The sequence below is a fragment of the Artemia sp. Qi Xiang Cuo genome, chromosome 20 (assembly GCF_049724085.1).
Source record: "Artemia sp. Qi Xiang Cuo chromosome 20, ASM4972408v1, whole genome shotgun sequence".
Lineage (NCBI taxonomy): Eukaryota > Metazoa > Arthropoda > Branchiopoda > Anostraca > Artemiidae > Artemia > Artemia sp. Qi Xiang Cuo.
In genome coordinates, this window is record NC_142813.1 from 26,737,213 (window position 1) to 26,752,279 (window position 15,067).

At 33.4% G+C, this 15,067-nt stretch overlaps 1 protein-coding gene across 1 annotated transcript in view; it reads right to left on the bottom strand.

Annotated features, from left to right (window-relative positions):
• LOC148940050 (alpha-mannosidase 2C1-like) overlaps positions 1-15,067 on the bottom strand; it is a 129,907-nt gene that overhangs the window by 66,529 nt on the left and 48,311 nt on the right. The window contains exons 8-11 of the mRNA XM_089106061.1: positions 14,398-14,527; positions 11,213-11,361; positions 8,476-8,749; positions 3,878-3,987 (exon numbers count right to left, since the gene is read on the bottom strand). Of these exons, the coding sequence (XP_088962187.1) occupies positions 3,878-3,987; positions 8,476-8,749; positions 11,213-11,361; positions 14,398-14,527 (663 nt within the window). The remainder of the gene's footprint in view (positions 1-3,877; positions 3,988-8,475; positions 8,750-11,212; positions 11,362-14,397; positions 14,528-15,067) is intronic.

Genomic DNA, 15,067 nt, shown 5'->3' on the forward strand with positions numbered 1-15,067 from the left:
AGGATATCACGAAACAATATAAACAAATTTCTTTCCCCTTTTTTCTTTTTTTTTTAATTCAGTTTTGGTCCTGAAATCTCCATTGAGGTGTCTAAATAGTCTCAAATTTTAAAGCATTATCAGTGCTTTAAAAAATCGAAATTTTTCCAAGAATCGATAAATAAATTTTTTCTTTCAGAATTTACCGTTCTCGTTAAGATCCTTCTGTTCCAGTTTAATTTTTCAGAAAGATACGCACCGATCTAAAAAGAACAATGTTTGGTACATTTTTGAGTTTCACGGATATATACCACCCACTTGTTTTTGTAGTATTTTTTTTTTCTTATGCTGCTTTAGTACAGTGTACATACCCAGTAAGGTACTAACCAATCACAGACAAAGCAAATTTGGGGCTATTTTAGGCACCTTGAATCAATAGAGCAATTTTTTTCGTAGCTTGTGTCTTCACTGAAGCCGCCTTATCTATCCTTGTCCCTCCCCTTATCTACATACCCTGGAAGTCTAAGTCATTTAGAAAAAAATAATGTTGGCCAATTTCCAGGTTTTACGTGTAAATACAACCAACCTTCCGAATATTTTCATTTTCACTGAATCCTACCTTTTCTGCCGACATGCCTTGCAAGCTAAAAACTTAGGCCTGTTCTTTTGCACTAAGATCTTACATCTAAGATCTCACATCTTTCTGCAAAGATTTCCGTTCTTTTAATTCATCTCTGTTCTAAGATCTTATAGCTTACTGATGTTAGCAAAAAGTGTGAAGGACGCCATCTTTCTTTCATATAGAACAATGATGAGAACACTTTGATGATATACTCATCATTATTCTTAGACCGCTGATAGAGCAGAATGATGAAAGACGTTTGCAAAAGAACGCTATTAGATGTAAGATTTTAGTGCTAAGATTTCACTTTTAAGCGTTCTTTGTCAAAAGATGCAAGATCTTAGCATAAAGATGAGTAAAAGAACGGCCCTCTTATGAGAGATAAAAAAAAGAAATTGGACTTATTTTCGAACATTAAAAACCGATACAGCAAAAATTAGTTTCAAATTCTTCCAAGAAACGGAAGAACGTCGTTTTTAAGCACATCAGACAGATAGATTATAATGACCGTTTTGTGCGTCTTAAATCAATTTGTCTTTTGGTCTGGAATAATAGAAAACATTCACATTCAAATAGCTACACTGAACAGAAGTATTACGAGTCCTAATTCTTCAGCAAAAAATACTTCGGCCATTGTTTGCACACAATTTTTTCAATTTTCTTTTTCTCTGCATAAGGGTTCCCTTAAGCCAATAGCTTAAAGATATAAGTTTCACGGAATATTATTTATCACGGAATATTAACGGAATATTTCACGGAATATTACCCTTTAGTGATAGAGTTAGTCGCATATTGAATACTCAAGCGCCTACTTGTTTGAAGTGTGGAGACCAAGTGCTTGACGCACTATTGCACGAATTGATTCAATGCCCCTCGAACGGTGGATTACCCCAAAGATTAACAAAAGTACGAAGAACAAAAGGGAAAACTTTTTGTAAGACAGTGGAGATAATTTGAATGAATATTTCGGCCCTATGTCCAAGGGCCGTCCTCAGCAAGACAAAAATATATAAAAGAAAAAAGACTCACAACAACATGCGACCAATAAAACCAAAAAAGTGGAAATTTTTTCAAAACCGTCCTAGCATCATTACTTCAGCGAAGTTCAACCAGGAATTCAAGAGTCCTGGTTGAACTTCGCTGAAGTAATGATGCTAGGACTGTTTTGAAAAAATTTCCACTTTTTGGTTTTATTGGTCGCATGTTGTTGTGAGTCTTTTCTTTTATATATTTTTGTCTTGCTGAGGACGGCCCTTGGACATAGGGCCGAAATATTCATTCAAATTATCTCCACTGTCTTACAAAAAGTTTTCCCTTTTGTTCTTCGTACTTTTGTTGTTTGTGATGGAAAGGCAGTGTGGTCTTCGTCGCTATTTACCCCAAAGATTATTGGAAATATTAGAAAATGAAGGAATAAAAACAACGTCTGTAGAAGAAAAGAAGAAAGCTGTCATTTTGTGTTAAAGGTAAGTAAAGGAATTATGCGCTGTGTTTGTTAGTGACAAGTGTTAGCATACATGTGTGGAAAATGCGGATACGTCAGAAGCAGGTCAAAATTACTTTGGCAAATGTTTGGCTTGAAAGTTATGCGGATGACTTGAGACGGAGTCGAGCACGGAGGGAGAGAGTAGATGTGGAATGGATGAGTAAAATTGAGTTTTAATTTTGAAAATTTTGATTTAATTGGTTTAAATTATTAAAAATTAAAAAAAAAATTAGTAAAATAAAAAAAAATAAAAAGAAATTGAGGAATTGATGTTGGTATAATGATAGATCATATTAATTTTTTTTTGTTGGTTTTTGTTTGATTATTGAGTTGCCAAATGGGCATTAAAAAGGTTTTAGTAATTTATTTGTTTGTTAGAAAAGCCGGATTAGAATGGCGTGCCTAATGATATTGTAAGGGCACAGCTTTCTACTCCTCCTAGGATTGTTTTCGGGTTGAGGGAAGGTTGGGAGGATGGAGGATGATGTATAGTTGATTGAGAACAAGGTTTTATGAAAATTATTTGTCTATTATTAATGTATTTCCACGGTGAAAGGGGTGCCCTATGGGAGAAGGGCACCATGCTAAACCGGGAATGGTACTTTTTTTTCGGTTTTGAATTTTTTTTTGTAGTATACCTTGTCTTTGTCAATTATGTTTGGCTACGCAAATCCAAATTTCAAAAAATAAAAGTTGTTTTTAAATTAGTGTAGGTGAAATTAAAGTTTAAAATTAAATGAAAAAGATTATTATGTCACCGAGAGGAGAGGAGGTGGGATTAAAAAAAAAATAAAAAAAATAATATATATATATATATATATATGATTCAAGATCGCATACAAAAAATTTCGGTATTTTATTGGACGAATCAATATTTAGGAAACACCCCCACCCAAGTCAACCTTTGAGGTTCGATTGGCCCTTAATAATCCTTAAAAATTCCGACACCATGCCCCAAATTGAAAAACATAAAAAAATGCACTTAGTGCTTCTTCCAAGTTCTGCATGAGATCTTGCAAAGGCAAATTTTGCATTTTTGATATTTTGTGTAGTAAAACCGCAATTTTGGCCACACTAGGGGTAAAAACTATTCAGTAAAATTTAGTATTCAATGAATTGCAATTTAGGAAAGATAACCGATCCAAAACTACATAGTTTTCCATAGCCTTTCACTTTCAACGACCATATTTGCACGTGGTAGCTCTTTCGTTTACTAAGCATAATTAGTTTGTATAAAATAAAAGATAATTAGTTGAAATGTAAAAGCAGTAGGATAAATAAACGTTCAAATGGGCATAAGTCCATTTACAAGACAGTGAAAACAGATACAAAGGACTGGATATTTCGAGCACATATACAGCGGTCGTCATCAGCAGAAACACTAAAGTATTAAAATTAAAACTAACATATTTATAGAGAACAGAATAATAACTTCCGGTTCATTCACTAGATTTGCCTGAGAGAGTTCAAAAAACAGGGTTTATCCAAAGTCTTGAGTTGTAAATTTCTTCTTTGATGACGACCGCTGCAAATGTGGTCGAAATATCCAGACCTTCTTATCTTTTTTTCACGGTCTAATAAGTGGACTTATCCCCATTTGAACGTCATAGAAAGCAGTGTGGTCTTGGGAAAAAATACCCAAGAAAAAAGCGGTAGGGCTCAATAGAACACAAGGCATTTTTCAAGGCCCTAATTTTCCTATTTCTTAAGATTTAGTGACACAGCCGTAGAAAAAAAATATGGCATTTTGAAAATGCAGTATCATCCAAAACAGTCTAAAACTAACTTACTTCAAAGCGGATTGTTTGTCAATGACACAGGTCTGAAGAGCCACAACTATGAGAAATTCTGTATTATACAGAGCCACTTCAGATCGTCGGTTCAACTCTTTCATAGACGCCTGAAAGTATAGTTCAAAAGTATATTCATAATCACAACCCTGCAAAAAAAAAAACATGTATAAGGTGAAGCCAAAATTAAATTTCGATATCCTCGTTTTAATCGACCAGTACCTGACTGTTAAGGTAACTTTAGCCATACCAAAATTTCCGTATTCTACCAACGTAATTGATTTTGATACATTTCAAAATACAATCAGAACTTTCCGCCAACCACAATTATCGTGTTTGGTGTGGCTTATGTTTTATTTAATGAAATTCAGACCAATGTCTGGTAATAAAAAAAATTATATATTTATTTCTCGATATGATAATAAGACATCATATTTATCAGCGCAAGCGCTTTAGAAGAGTATATTATCCTAGCATTACATGGACCCATCAAACATTACACTACATGTACTATTGTTGCATGTCGGGCGCACGGGCGCAAGCCTGAGTATTCACATCAACTTCAATATTACGCAAGTAAATTACACGGAAAAACAATAAAAGTATAGAAATGAAATAGTTGACAGAAATCTAAGATGGTAAGAGTTTTTCTTTTCTGAACATAGATTAACAGTTGAAAAGGATAGTAAACGGGTTTTAAATAGCGGACTTATCAATCTATCCCATTTCCGTTCAGTTTTTTTACGGCTGCATCAGCTCTATTATGTTGGGGTAGTGTAACTATGTAACTGCGGTTCAGCAGCTTCGTTCAAATATTTCAACTGAAACGTTGAAAAACCCATCCATTTTGAAAGTTAAGAAGTAATCTACCAACTTCATTAGTTGGTGTGGTTATCTATGTCTTACAATAATTACGAATACGATAAAAAAAACACGTTCCTGGAACTAGGAAAACGCGGAAAATTTGGGATCATCCCGTCATTAATAAATACTAATCCTGTGTTTTCCGCTGCTTCTGATGTAGTTTCCCATACTGAACCAAACATTTTACTGGGAAAGATAATTACATATCAAGTCAAAAATATAATAAAGGTGTTTACATTAACCGGCCAACACCACATGACAAACCTGTTTTACACAACAAATTATCTGAGACCCAACAAAAGGCAGAAATGGCCAGGTTTTCTTCAAGAAAATTTAGCATTTGTAAGGGATAGATGAACTAACTAATGATTTTCTGGACAAACTTTCGTTTATATTTTGAAGAGAGCAGAAGATCCAGCTGTATGAAACTTTCATGAATGCCCTCTGAATATCTAAAACCTTTTTAAGACTTTTTTATCACTCTGACAGCTTCATGAAATATTTCCATGCAGCCTACATGCATTATTGACCCAGAAAAGAAAAATTTAGATACATATTACACAAAAATTCGTTCTTTCGTGAAAAACCCTGGGACAATGGACCACACAATCGAGATAAATGAGATAAATGAAAAGGCAATATGTGATACGAAGTTATCAATAGTACATCTACAAAATTTCTGAAATCGACAAGGGTATCAAGCTGAAAATTTCAGGGGGTGTTAGGGGAGTCACATGGACCACAAGTTTTGATTTGCCGGACCGGGGCCAACAATCTTTCTCCGACCTACCTAAACGTTTTTGTACTAAAAGTCTCAATAGGACATACAATCTATTCACAGTTAAGCATCGAGGAAAATCGAAAGACTTTATGTCTTACCAGATAATCAAAAGAGTTTATGCGCAACATCCTAAGAAGGGCTTTAGAGATCAATGCAAAACTTTCAAGGATGGTTGGGAGAACAAGTCGGCTTTGAGTCTTGACTTTGGGGGGGGGAGATAAAAATATATCGAAGGCAACTAAAATATTAATCTAGGACCAAAAGATTAAAGATTTGAAACTAACAAAAACGGGGCCTTAAATTTTGTCTGTCCAATCAGATTGAAAATTACATTCATAAGTGCCTTAGCCAGCCGAACCCGTTTGCTAAAAACAAACCCTTAACTATTCTGACTGGTGATGCCTAAAAAAGCACCCGGAATATTTTCGTCTCTGATACAATTATAACTTACAGGGCATGCAGGCCGGACCAGAAAAGCCTTAATGAAAACAAAACATTTTTAAGATTGGCTTCATCGATACGTGACACCTCAAACTGTGAAAAAAAATGTTTGTTTTCTAAGATTGACATGGTATGCACACAGACACAAGGAGACCTCGATGAAAGAAGATATGGAAAAAAAAAATGTTGCATTGATTCCTGATGCCCAAAAATAGACCCAAATTGGTTTGTCTTTGATTAGCAACTTACAGGCCATGTATACTGAACAAAACAACACAAAAGGAAGAAACACTTGAAAAAAGTGATTGTATTGATTTGAGAAACCCCACAAATCGATCAAACATTTTTTTTTTTGTCTCGTCGGTGTGAAACTTCCAGTCTAATAAACTGGACCAAGGGGTCCTTAACGAGGATAATAAATTTAAAAGAAAATATAGTTATGTCGATTCTTAGCGTGAAAAACTTGAAATTTTACGCTGACTAGCTTTGAAATTGTAGACCACACAGACACCTCAAAAGAAATTTACGGACCAGGAAACCTTATTTAAGACAAAAATATAAGAAAACAAATTTGGTTGTATTCATCACTAATTTCCTTTTTGAAGAAAACAAAAAACTTTTAAATAAATGGCCTTGACAAAATTTATTTAAACATATAAACATTTGCAAGAAAATATAATAAAAAAGATTATTTCAGAAAATGGTGGATTAAAATTTGTGTCATATTTTCAATTCTTATGAATAATAATACTCTTGCCCATCCGCACAAAATTCTACACTAAAATTATTATTAAAAATTCATTGAACAAAACTACTGTTGATTAAAAATTTTCATTGAATATCCAAAGCTTCTTCAAAACTTAAATTGGATTCCAACATTTAACTCTTAAGCAGAAACACACCAAGAACAAGAAAAAAACATTTTTTTTTAATTAACCAATATTAAAACTATATCAGTTAAGAAAACAGAAATTAATTTTTTGAAAATATTTTTCAAAAAATAAGGTCAGACAACAATTGGAAAGGATAGGCAGCTCTAGTAGTGTCTAAAGTAAAGAGCCATAGGGTTTCGCTTTTCCAGAGCCACTTCACTGGGAAAGGAAGATCATAGAAACTTCGGAAGGGTCTCATTTAATTAGAAATTGAAAGCTCCAACACCTTTCTTACGAGTCAAAACATATTGAAGAGCAACCAGCCCCCCCCCCCCACACCATTTTGTCCAAAATAGTCTAAAGGTCTAATATCTTATGCCTCCAGACATGAAATGGCCCCCGATATCCTCTGGGCAAGGTGGAAAGGTAAAGAGCATTGTTCAAAATACATCACAGCATACAGTTTTCAATAAAACGTAAATACTGCAATATGCTTTATAACTTTTACACCTTATAGGAGGGGGGGGAGAAGTAGCCATAATCCTGTTTGTAGTAATTTTTTTGATCGTTTTAAGTTTGACTTGAGCATTCAGTTTAATTTTTAATAGTTTCTTTATACAGTATATGTTATCTTTACGTTATATATGATTATTCATTTTAATTTATGTTCGTTTTGGGTTTCATTTATTCTTTAAGAATATTTTCTGGTCATTTAAAATTTCAATTATTATAGGAATTACTTTCTGCTCGTTTTAAGTTTAATACAGCTATTTACTTTTCTCAAGAAAATTCGTTCTTGGATTCTTTTTTTTTAATTAATGTATTAAACAATCAGTCTACTTTCATTGGTACTTTCCACTGATTTTGATTTTATGGTGATTTTTTAAATCATTTTATTGATTGACTTATTTATTTTTTGATGTTTTGACTAACGAAAATCACATTGTTCAAAATACATATTACCTTCAAAAAAACCATACGATACTTAAGCTATTCACGTTGATTAGCCTTATGATTTTATTATTTTTGTAGTGTACTCGTTGATAGTCTCGTTGATAAAAATCGCAAGCCTAGATATAAAGATCGTTTTCAGTGAAGCAAAAACAGACACTTAAGCCTTTATAGGCTTTAGAGGGTGAGAGAGAGGTTTCATAAGGTTAAGGTTTAGAGACGTTTAGAGGGTAGCCCTGCTTCTGTTTGTAGTAGTTTCTAATCGTCTTGAGTTTGATTGATCATTCATTTCTGTTTGTTTTAGGATTCATTTATTTCACAAAAGCAGTATCTGTCACCTTTATGATTGATATGATTATGCGTTTTATTTTTTGCTAGGGATTCATTTATTGATTGATAGCAATTTCCGTCAGGTTTAAGTTGGAATTATTATATAAATTTGTTTCTGTTCTTCTTAGGTTTTGATATAGCTCTATACTTTTCAGCCCCACTGAATATATGCCTCACGATAGTGACTTGGGCGGCTTAATCAACATATGCCAAAAGATGTATGCTATAGCATAATGTAAATATTATTCCACTTTCATATGGAAGCTTTCCCTTTCAATGCTTTCAAATAATTCCTTGGGAGCTGTGGAAGGGTTATACGCCATTTAGTCTTGTTTTCAAAGAGGATCCCTGTTCATTACCTGTGAAGTGTAAGTTCCGTTGTGAAGTTCCAAATATAGCTCACCCCGCCAGCGGCACAAGCTCTCCTCTCTTTCTTCTAGAGCCGAGAAAAATTTGTCAGGTGTTGAGCTTTTCATTCTTGGTATCCCATCTACATCCTTAAGACGATGGAGGCGCTCTATCATCTGTCTAGTGGGACCCCCACCACCATCTCCATACCCATAGAGCATCATACTTTCTTTGACACGGCCCTTGTCTTTGAGATTACGGACGGTTTTTATCGCTTCGGAAACCCTTCAAAATAAGTAAAGTTAACAAAATACACAAGTGCAATCAGATAAACCAAAAGTAGAAAAGCTACGAAAATGAATTGAAAATAATACAAAATATTAGACATAACATACATGGTGTATAATACGTATATATATATATATATATATATGTATATACATACATATATATATATATATATATATATATATATATATATATATATATATATATATATATATATATATATATATATATATATATATATATATATATATATATATATATATATATATATATATATATATATAATACGTGCATGTAATTAAGATTTGTAAGTGATAAATACATCATGTATACGCAGGGTCGTACCCAGGATTTTTTCTTTCGCGGGAGGGGGGGGGTAAAGAAGTTTTTTTTTTCGGGGAGGGTTATAAAATACTTAAAACACATCAAAAAACACGTAAAATCCAATAAATGACTGAGTTTTGTTTACATTCTTTTTTGCTACATTTTTTTCGGGTCAATGAAACATTTCGGGGGGAGGGGAGGCAAACGCCCTAGCCCCCTCCCCAGATACAACCTTGTGCATATGCAATTGAAGCGTGGGGCTTATATAACTTGTTTGTATTCACGTACATGTATATTGCAGTGGACCCAAGCCACTAAACTATATTGATTTCTGCATTAGTCTATTAGTTGCCAGCTGTTACAGATAAACTATCCTAGCTCTTGTGTTTTCTGTGAAGTTCAGTTCAGTTGTTAGGTAGCTTTTGTTGGAAGAATACACTTATTAAGAAAACCATGGATAGCTTGTATTGAATAGCTATAAAGAAACAATATAAAGATATGCTGAGTTGTTTTAATGTTTGTGGGAATTACGACAAGAACATTGACAAAAACGGCCAACCGAGAAAAAAATATTTCGCTGTGACAGTGGGCTGAAAATATAAAATAAAAATATTACCTTATCTTTGAAATTTCGGACACTTTTTGTTTTTGTGAACATCCATTAAGACAAGAGCTCATAAAGTAAAACTTAGATGTGTCCATAAGGTTAAGCGAATAAACATACGCCTGTCTTGAAAATATTTTGCATATATTACAGTACTTGCATATTTGACTTAAGCTTAAAAAATATTTGCAAATTTTGAAAAGTAATTACCAACTAAAAATCTGGATCTCAATTAAAGCAACTAAAAGAAAAGCATTAAATTGCAAAACGCGTTTACAATGCTTTTCATATAAACAAGACAATGTATATAAGGTGGATAAAAATCTAATTAAACATACATGACTCTCCAAATTCTCGCTTTCAGAAAAGCATAGCGAACTATTTTTGGCGCAATTTTCTCACAGGAATAGGAACGTCTGATACTGCGTTTAGGCATGACAGCAACAAAATAGAGGATAGATGAAGGGGGATTTGTAATTTTGAGGCCTCTTCCGTTTCTTTCCAGAATACTTTTAAGACAAAATATCTTCCTTGAGTAGATAAGGAAAAAAAACTTTCATTTTTTTAAGGTATATTCACAGCTTCATATAATTCATTCGGAAAAAAAGTTGAGAAAGTCAGTTATGTTGAGCAGTGCATCTCCACCATCAACACTTTTCTTTCTTTTGGCTGAAAACACTAACAACAGATATAGAAAGAACTGTAAACAAACATGATTTCTAACAAAATACTCTTTACCGAGGACGTATTTTATAGTGAAATTTAGTTATTTGTAAAACAGATTTCTAAGGCCTCATCCGACTTCCTAAGATTGTTATTCAGAGGAGATAAAAGAAAAAGAAAGAATGGATAAAATGAACCAATATGTTTTTATGTTTGTTGAATATTTCAGTATGTTTGATTGCGGTGAAAAATATAAAAAAAATAATATTATTTGACTTATCAGAGCATTACTGTTTTAGAAACAAGCGAAAATTCACTTACATGGTTTTCTAAAAAGTAATACTTCTAAGGAATGACTCCAATTCTAATTCTGTTTTAGAAACAAGCAAAAGGCTCTCAGACGCCAAATTCACTTACATGGTTTTCTAAAAAGTAATACTTCTAAGGAATGACTCCAATTCTAATAGTCTAAAATGCAAGCCCAGGGAAGGTGAGCCACTTTTAGGAAAACTTGAATTCAACACGTTGATTAAAGAGAACTCCCTAATTACATCCATAGCTCTGAAAAATGACAAATCCATATCTATTTACAGCTCAATTGGGGACCCCAAATTTTAAGCTTGAGTACAACATTTTAGATTAAGCCGAAAGCCTATATTTAGCTGCAAACTAAATATTCACGCCTTGGCATAATTTTTCGCCTGATGAATTTTTTTATGCTTATCAAAAAATTTAATCTAGCTAACCCCGTTAAAGCCAATTTCTTTGGCTTGCGGCCGAGAATTGGGAGATGCTCCAACGGTTCCATGTTCCGTTGGTAGTTAGTCTTATAAGTGCTATGTTAAATTCCAGATTTTTTAGAAACTTACTTGCAGTTTGCCTCATAAGTATCAGCTGGAGGAAAATGCACTAAAACAGCAGAGCCATCTATGCCTTCCCAGATAAAATTGTGATGTGGGAACTTGTTAACCAGGCTCCAACTCAGCTTCTGAGTCAAAAATCTCGATATCCCAACATGCTGAAAAAACAAACATTTGACACTACAACGACTAGAGTAGCTTATACCTGAAAGTCATAAATTAATAATCTCTTCGACTTTTGTTTTTGATGGTAAAGCGTAAAATACACTTTTTGTGTTTTTATTTTTGTTCAAAACTAAAAGTGAGGCAAATTTAATTTCAAAAGTAATATAGGCTGAAGATATAAAAACACAAACTTGGTAAGATACGACAACGGGAAACGCTATATTTTTTATATGCGATGGCAAGTTTTGTCTAAGATATCTCCTCATTTTTCACAAGCGTTTATTGTGTTTAGTCCTTGTACCCTACACTTATGCTAATATCCTAAACCTAAAAAAAGCGCTTAAACTTAACTAAAATATACGTTAGAAATCTATTACTTTGACTCTTGCTTCTGACAGACTACTAACACGGTTTACGTGCAACAGGCTAGCTCTGAACACTTTAAAACTAAATTAACGGTATATTCGCGTAAATAACGGGCACTTCCATGTCTGAACTCGAGTAAGTTTTCTTTATCAAGTTCAGAGATATCACATGCTGACATTATTTGTCACCTAGGCGTGCTAGTTGATTCGAGTTTAAGTTGAAAGCCGCATATTAATAGTGTACGTTTGAAGCTTGGAAAGGAACGTGGATATCAGGCCTCGTATGAAATTTATTTTGCCGCTTGAAGCTATGTATTCCATTTATTTTGCTCTTGTTTACTCTTACTTAAATTAATGTCCTCTTATTTACTCGAATACTTTCCACTTCAGAGGTAACAAAATACGGCGCTTTGTATTTCAAAAGTTCTCTTCCTTCCTCAGTAAGTCCTCCACAAAGACTTTTTAATGTTTAGTGAATAGTTCTTCCTTTTGAACTGACAGTTATTTTTAATGTGTTATAATTCAAGGTAAAGCACAATCTCCCGGCACTGCCTAGTCATTTCTTCGCATTTGATTTGTTCCCAATTGCTGTGCAGTCTTCACATTTAACTCACCATATACGCAAACTACGTTAGCCATTGATAGTTTCAGAGGCCCTATTTTTTCTCCAGAAATAGTGTGGTTGCTACATGGAGCCGTTATGAGTTTACTTCCGATTTGGAATCATCGTTTTGGATTTGAACAAAAATAAGATGAAATCATTCCTTTTGGACGGTTATTGGTAATTTACTATTTTTTTTAGCGGTTTATCTCCGGTTTTGATTTCCCTCTTCTTATCCCATTTATGGTAGGGAATGTTTTTTTATGTGTCGTCGGGTGGGGTGTCTGCTGTGGTGTGCTGAGTGGTCAAATTTGCGTCTACTGATCTTTTTTCTTCTTATTGATTTTTGTTGTCATGTCTTTCTATTTTCACTGAATATCCATTTATTTATTTAATTTCTTTTTTTATCTGTGCAAAACAAGCTTTTTTCTCTACCAAATATTTGTATATAATATATTTTATATTTGTTTGTATTTTATGCATTATGATTGACTGAATGAAAAATAAAAGGTCATCATCATTATCATCAACATCATCTATTCTGGAATTTATTTCAAGGGTAGAGGGAATCTCCTATATCGTATTTGTCCAGCCAATCTGATGACAGGAAATTCTTACATTTGCTGTAGAACATCTACTCTTAGAATTCATATGCGACAAACAAGTTCTTTCTTAACACACCTTAGCAATAGATTGGATTTTTGTGCGAAAAGAGAAACTTTCTAAGATTTGTAATTAATTGAACTAATAATAAAGACATTTTATTATTCACAGTAATCAGGTGATTTTGCTGAAAAAAAAAATTGCTCTGTGATTAGGCAATATTCATTTTTATTTTTAACGTGTGTTCTTAGTATTTTCTGTTGGTGGAAGATGGAGTGGAACAGATCTGATTTTAATTATTTGGGTTTCCGTTCTCAAGGTAAAAAAAAGTAATAATAAAAAATAATAAAAAAAAATACTCAAAACTTGTGATCTATTATATGGTTCATCCCTGAGGTAGGCCTAAATAAAACAAGTCTAAATAAAAACAAAACACAAAACTTTCAGGAAAACGAACCAGCTGTATCGAAATAAAATAGAATTCAATATCGTATATGCAGCGAATAGAAGCACTGCTGCTGCTGCCAACACAGTATTTCCTAACATGTTGTTAAGTCAAATGTTTTATCTACCCTCCCTTCATTAAACCAACAAACTTATTTTGCTGTGTCCTTGTTTGCCAGCTATATTTGAGAATCTTCTAATCCTGTAGTTTTTACCATTTCAACAATAATGTTTTTTTTTATTATTATTATTAATTTCTGTACGCTTAATACTACAGTGATTAAAAGATTAAATTAAAATTAAAGATTAAACATTCGTTACAAAATCGGTTACATGAGGATTTTTCGAGGGGGGGGGGGTTAAATTTTTTTTAACGCATCAACAATTGGTTTATATTCATTTTGTTACGTTTTTCAAGTCTGACAAATATTTCTGGGGGAGAGGGGTTCAAATCTCCTAACCTCCCATGAATACGGCCTTGTACTGAGCACACATTTTGCAAATTGTATTGCTTCTACAGAATATGATATTTACAAATTTCTGAGTTTGTTCATTAGAAATCTGACGCAAATAATGCAATTTAAAGTTCAAACTCACAACATACATACATCTTTCACCTCAAGTTCTCACCAAATGTGGTATATAGTGTAAAGTTTTCTGAGCTCTGTGATTACAAACCTGAAGCTAATATTGTGCTAATACAGCACTCCAACATCGAAAGCCACTATTGGTCTGATTATCTAAGTAAATCTGCGTCCTTTTAGGCGTAGTTTATTCATTCATAGTGAATTCGTTCGCTTTAAGCCTATTCGACTTTATTTCTACTCTAAATTTTTAACAGTAGGAGAAAATTCTGAAAAAAAACAACTGTTTTCTTTCATGATCCTACAACAATCATCCCCTTGATTGAAGACATATCCCTACGAAAGTGCCCAGCATAAAAGGAAAACAGTCAAAAATACCCATATACGGCCTAAAAGCCCGTGAACTAAAACCCTTTATTAAATCTTCCTTACCTGCAAAATCTGTGGGATTTGAGCCGAATATCCGAAAGTATCAGGTAGCCAAAATTCTTTACAACGTAACCCAAACTCTTCTTGGAAAAATTTTTGACCGTATAGAAATTGGCGAATGAATGACTCTCCACTAAAAGGATATAGAGAATAATTGGCTGAGTATTTCTTATCCCAAACAGCGTCATATTCTTTTTACGAGTTTGTGAGGATATAATGAAAGAAAACACCGTATAAAAAGGACTTTTTAATGTAAAATATAATTCATAGCCTGCTAGCAATAATTGTGTTGAATTTACAAATGAAAGATCTTATGCCGAACTGGCCAGCCATGACAAAAAACTAACAAAGAGAAAAAAAAAACTCTCAATGAAAAAACGGCAAACGAGACTACGGCAAATATAAAGAAAATATGAAAAACTAAAATGACGCGGATGTTTCACCTGTATGCAAACTAGGCGTCCTTAGCCCAAGAGCAACAAAGATATATAAAAAAAAAAAACTAAGGAAAAGAAGCTATTAGAGTTACTTCGGTGAGAACAACAAAGCAACTTAGTTGCTTTGGCGTTCAATTTGAGGGATAAAAACTCCCCTTTTATATGAAAGTATTTTCCTAGTACTTCTACAACTACTAACAGCTCACTGCAGCACCGAGTCGCCTGTTCACCTAAAT